Source organism: Paramormyrops kingsleyae, chromosome 23, assembly GCF_048594095.1.
Source record: "Paramormyrops kingsleyae isolate MSU_618 chromosome 23, PKINGS_0.4, whole genome shotgun sequence".
Classification (NCBI taxonomy): domain Eukaryota; kingdom Metazoa; phylum Chordata; class Actinopteri; order Osteoglossiformes; family Mormyridae; genus Paramormyrops; species Paramormyrops kingsleyae.
In genome coordinates, this window is record NC_132819.1 from 12,980,624 (window position 1) to 12,985,967 (window position 5,344).

Here is a 5,344-nt window from a genome sequence, read left to right on the forward strand (position 1 = left end):
TCGCGTCATCGCGTCGTTTCCTGTTTCGGACGCAGGTGAAGAGAGTTGGGTAATGTGAAAGGATTAAGCAGGTAATGAAATATGGCAACACCGAAGGATTCGGAGGCACGAGAGAGCTTGGGCAGCATGCAGAGCCCGGTGCACAGCGAGACCTCGGAGTACTGCGCCAGACTGCAGGAATGGATGTGGCAGTATTACTGCAGCTATCTGAACTGGCAGAGCTGGATGGCAGCGTTTGCGGCCCCGTTGCCTCCCTGCTGCAGCCCGCAGACGGAGGCTCAGGGGCAACCGGCTTTGGACGGTCGCAGCTGGTATTACGCTCAGTTTCTCGCCACAGTGCCCTCTGATCGCGCTCCCTCCCCGGCCCCGGGCTCCCCGGCTCCCCCCGACAGGCCGGTGCAGCAGCAGAACGGCAACGTTCCGCAAGCAGGTAACTCAGTTGGGCTGCATGACACTCTACGATGCAGCATGACACAGTAACAGGCTGGTGCATTAAAACGCCTTAGAAGCTTAGCCATAGGAAATGGGCATTTGTATTGTTACCCTAGATAGATTTTGCATGTGCTCATTTGCTGATTCTCTAATATAATGTTAACGTTCATGGATATCCCACATAACTTTCCAAAACTGGTTATACAGCCAAATTCAAGTCAGAGCATGATTAGAAAGAGAATATTTGTGTAAAAAAAATGTTTCCATAATTACTTTTCCAACAGTATTGACGTATTAGATTTGAGTTGTTTGTAGCAATGCTACTGTAGGTGTTCTCACCTTGAACTATGAGCCGATTGCTTAATATGATAGATAATACACCACCATTGTTTACAAGTAAAAGTCATAGTTAAACTTGACCGACCTGATTATGGTTTTAGTAAATACACACCCATCTTCCATGTTTAGAGAGAGTCGCAGTGACCCGTTAGCCTGTTCCAGGACGCACAGGACTGGGGACATCCTGGATATAATACCAGTCCATCCTGAGTCTACTAAGAAAATGCGCAGACTCCACCTACAGAGTTGGGGTGGGAATCAAACCCACAGCCTTGGAAGTGTGAGATGCAGTGCTGCCCAGTTTCCTGTCACATGTGTAGGAGGTGGGATTAATGGACCCTGTGCTCAAAAACAAAAACCAGCATATCCACATGCTTCAAGCAGAGTTTATGGGCTGGGGGTGCCTTTCCCTGTAGTATAGCTTGATGGAAGCTACTGATATAGAAAGTTTATTTTTCTAATAATTTGTTTTTCGGAAGGAAGAATTTCAGCGGTCAGTGTTGACACACCACAGCACACAGTGCACAAAAATGAAATATGTCCAGTGCTTGGGGGCGGTACCTCGCTCAGGGTACCTCAGTGGTGCTTTGCTGGTCGGAGATTCGAACCAGCAGTCTTTCAATTACAAGTGTGCTTCCCTAACCATTAAGCCACCACTGCCCACAAATAAAGAAGTTTTTTAAACCCTGAGTCACATTACTTGCTTTTATTTATGTCTGGATGGTCCTTTGCGCTATTTTTGCATCACTCGGAATTTGATTCTGAGATATTGCTCCTTTTGTGTGGGAGGACACGCCCCTTCTGACTGACGATGACCGTCCATGTGGTTCTCAGCTCTAGGCCCCTCCTCTTTTCTCTTTCAGGTCACGAGTTCACCATCCCCACGCCCCTGCACCGCTTCTGTGCCGAGGCACTGGATTTTATCATCCTGTTCTGCATGAAGGCTGCCGTTATCCTCACCATCATGCACCTAAGTGGCATGAAGTGAGTCACACAGCTGCGAATTTGCCAACCCGTCCGCAGTCTCGGGTTTGCCTGCCTGCGGGCGAATGAGATCGACGTGGTGCACATGGGCCTTTCCAGGGGTCACAATCACTCAGTAATGGTGATCTAACATGTAGTGACTGAGCATCACTCTTATACTGATGCTCAAAAGCTTCTTGGGTTGTACCCTAAGTTTAAATATAAGTAAACGCTCTCATATACAGCATCCGGGTAACTTGTACGCTGAAGTAACTGGCACAATTACAATCTCAATATAAAAATTAATAACGAGTTCCTAGGCCCTGCATAGGACAGGTCTAGAAGATGGATGGATGGATGCCATTAAAATGTACCGTATTTTCGCATTTACCAAAAAAGGCAAAAATAGCATTTAGGATTTGTCTATTAGCAAGCCAACTATAGATATACAGTCGGGTGCCGCGTAACGTTTTCCGGTTAACGACGGACTGCATTTATGACATCAGTCCCATAAGATTATAATGGAGCTGGAAAAACTCCTATCAACTAGTGATGTTGTGTGATGTTGTAGCCATCATAGCATTACTCGTGTGTTTGTGGTGATGCTGGTGTAAGCAAACCTGCTGTGCTGCCACTTGTATGTAAGAATAGCACATAGTTATGTACAGTTTGTAATACTTGGAATGATGATAAAAAACTATTCTACTGGTTTATGTATTTACTATACTGTACTTTCTATCTTTATTGGGTTATACCATATACCCTAGGTGTGTGTTATGCCATGCCGTCTAGGTTTGTATAAGTACACTCTATGATGTTCTCACAATGGTGAAATAACCACCATTCTTCTCAATGACCATTAGGAGCCTGTGGTCCATTGAACCAGTTACGTTTTCGATTTGATCCTATCCTGTATAAGCCGAGGCAGCTGGCAGTGCCTCCGAGACGCTGCTCTGAGAAGCGTACTGCCTACTACCGTGGTAAATCTCATACTTTAGTATGGCGCAGTAGTTCTCACTGGGGGTTATGCTAGGCAAGGAAGGGGGCCTGGCCATAATTCAATCACCTTTCAAGCCTTTCTTGGGCGATCTATGGAATACTTTGTTGCATGGGAAGAGGCATTGAGCTGCACAAATATCATAACATGTTTGAAAGCTGTTGACTTCTTCTTGTACTAATGTTTGAAGAAGGTATCTTGTAGAAATTGGCAGTAGATCTTGTATTTAATTTTTACACAATTTGCAAGTCGGAAAGGTTCTACAAGTTCATCACTGATAACTGCAGCCCACATCACCTGTTCAGGTGCTTGCAGAAGGTGTCCATCAACAGACCATCTGCTTGGTCCATCAAGAAGCATTCTCATCTCATCTGTCCACAAAACCTCTGTAAAATCTGGCTTCAGTGTGTCCTTGCCTATTCTTCATGTTTTAGCTGGTGTGTCTAATTGAGTTGAGATCATGTGTCACATAGTACACTGCATGTAGTATTTCCGGAGATTCCATTCAGATTGCAGTTTTAAAAAATTATGGCATTTGATTCTAAAGAGTTTCTGAAAGTCTCCCCTTTAATTTGACACAGATCTTTGGCAGATAATTTGAATCATCTTCTCATTACATCCTTCTTCCTTTTTCTTTGGCTCTTGGTTGGTCACAAAACACTTGATTGTACGGCGATCATGTTTTCAAAGTCTGGCGATTTGTATTGTTTTGCAGCCGTCTGACTGACACTTTACTTTGTTTTGTTGTTTCCACTGTCTGTAAGGTCATATTTGGTCTATTTTAATAGGAATAATAATTTGCTTAATTCTGCACAGGGAAGTATCTATGGTTTCCTGTTTTACCCGAAACAGAAAGTATTCGGCCTGAGCATGCTGTATTTTTAAACAGTCCATTCTTATTTGGAGATTAATCTGGACTGAAACTATTGGTCGGAAGAGAAGATACAAGCAAAATACATATTTGCCTAATAACAGTACAAATAACAGTGGTTGTGCAAATTCTTATACACACATTAAATCATTAATCATAAATTCAGCTATCTGGCAATTTCTTGGTCCCGAAATTGTCCGAGGTGAAAATATTTACCATACTGCATAGCCCCGCTGCAGTTTCACTCTCTTCCTCTGCAAGTACGAGTCGTTAAAAGACCAGCCATTTCCCTAAAACGCTTATTATTATTTCTTTACTATTGTTTTTTTTAAATGCTTGAATGGCCTCTGGCTGACATGCTGGAACAGCTGTGCCTCACATAAACATCTCTGTGCTGATTTCCTCCCAGGGACATCTCCAAGTTGGCCCTGCATTTCATCGTAGAAGAGATCAACGAGGACACATCTATGGAGGAGCTCCAGAAAATGATGGTAGTGGCTTTGCTCTACAGGGTCCTGGTTTGCTTTTACGAGGTGAGATTTTCAGAAACCTCCGGTCTCTCATGACTGTTTTTCTCCAGTATGCATCTCTCACAAAACCTGTGCTAATTAGAATTGACATTTCTGGAAATGTCAGGCTCGCTCGACGGGTTTAGGTCAAACAGTCCGGTACTTCTGCGATCGACTCTATTTTTAACTTGTTTTGCACGTGTTACAGAAATCACAGGGAGAGTCTGTTTTCCAATATAATGTAGCAGTGGAAAGGTCTGTCCACAGGGTAAAATCGTTGTCTAACAGCAGTGTTTTAATGGTGTTTTAATGAATTGAGAGCAGCCTAAAATAAAGGTTTGATCGTGGATATGTTATGTTAATGATTCATCTTCACAAGGTTCCAGAATTCCCAATGTCTGAAGTCTCTGTCCTTAGAATAACATGCTGTTATTAGAAAAGCTAATTGGCTAATCATGTCAGCCGTAATAGCGCCTTGAAAGCCCATCTGTCTCCTCTGTCTTTGTCTTTCCTTGCTACAGATTATTTGTATATGGGGGGCAGGGGGAGCCACCCCAGGGAAGTTTCTCCTGGATCTTCGTGTGGTCACGTGCGACTCGGCGGTCCTGGTTCGGCCCAGCCGGGTTCGGGTGTTCCCCGCATCCAATGTCTCCCTTTCCGCGTGAGTAAAGGGGGCCCCAACGTTGAATATTATTGGCTCATTGTGGAACCCCTAGTTGTCATGTGACATCTATTGGATCCCCTGATAATAAGAACCCTTGTCCACCCTTCCAGGTCCATGGTTCGAGCTCTGAACAAGAACTTCTCCATCGCTTTTTTCTTCCCGGCCTTCATCACGTTGCTCCTCTTTCAGCACAACAGGACGGTGTACGACATTGTGGCCGGCACCATCGTGGTCAAACGCAGTGGGGCCAGGTGATGGCTGCTTGGTGCCCCTGCACTGCCCATTACCTTAAACACAGGACTGGGACAAACCATTGGGTTGGGGGCGGGGGGTGGGGGGGGGGGGCTTGCCTGAGTGCCTGAGGACTGCTTCTCACCATGAGGTTCTCCCTACACCTACCGACCATTTCAGGGACACTATCACGATTTGAGGCTTTTTTTTTTTTTTTTGTTGAAAGATTTCTTTCGCTGTATGATTGTTAGCCTGGTTATCGGTGTAAATTTCTAATTGTTAAGGATATTAATTGCCCAAGGAATGTGGAGTTCAGGCTTTAAGCGGTTTGTGGGAAG

At 44.6% G+C, this 5,344-nt stretch overlaps 1 protein-coding gene across 1 annotated transcript; it reads left to right on the forward strand.

The window, feature by feature from the left end:
• On the forward strand, window positions 1-5,093 carry LOC111843887 (protein FAM8A1-like). Its single transcript, XM_023811843.2, has 5 exons — window positions 1-430; window positions 1,635-1,755; window positions 4,012-4,135; window positions 4,633-4,772; window positions 4,886-5,093. The coding sequence occupies exons 1-5, from the start codon at window positions 82-84 to the stop codon at window positions 5,028-5,030; spliced, it is 879 nt and encodes a 292-aa protein (XP_023667611.1). The 5' UTR covers window positions 1-81; the 3' UTR covers window positions 5,031-5,093.
• The last annotated feature ends 251 nt before the right edge of the window (window positions 5,094-5,344 follow it).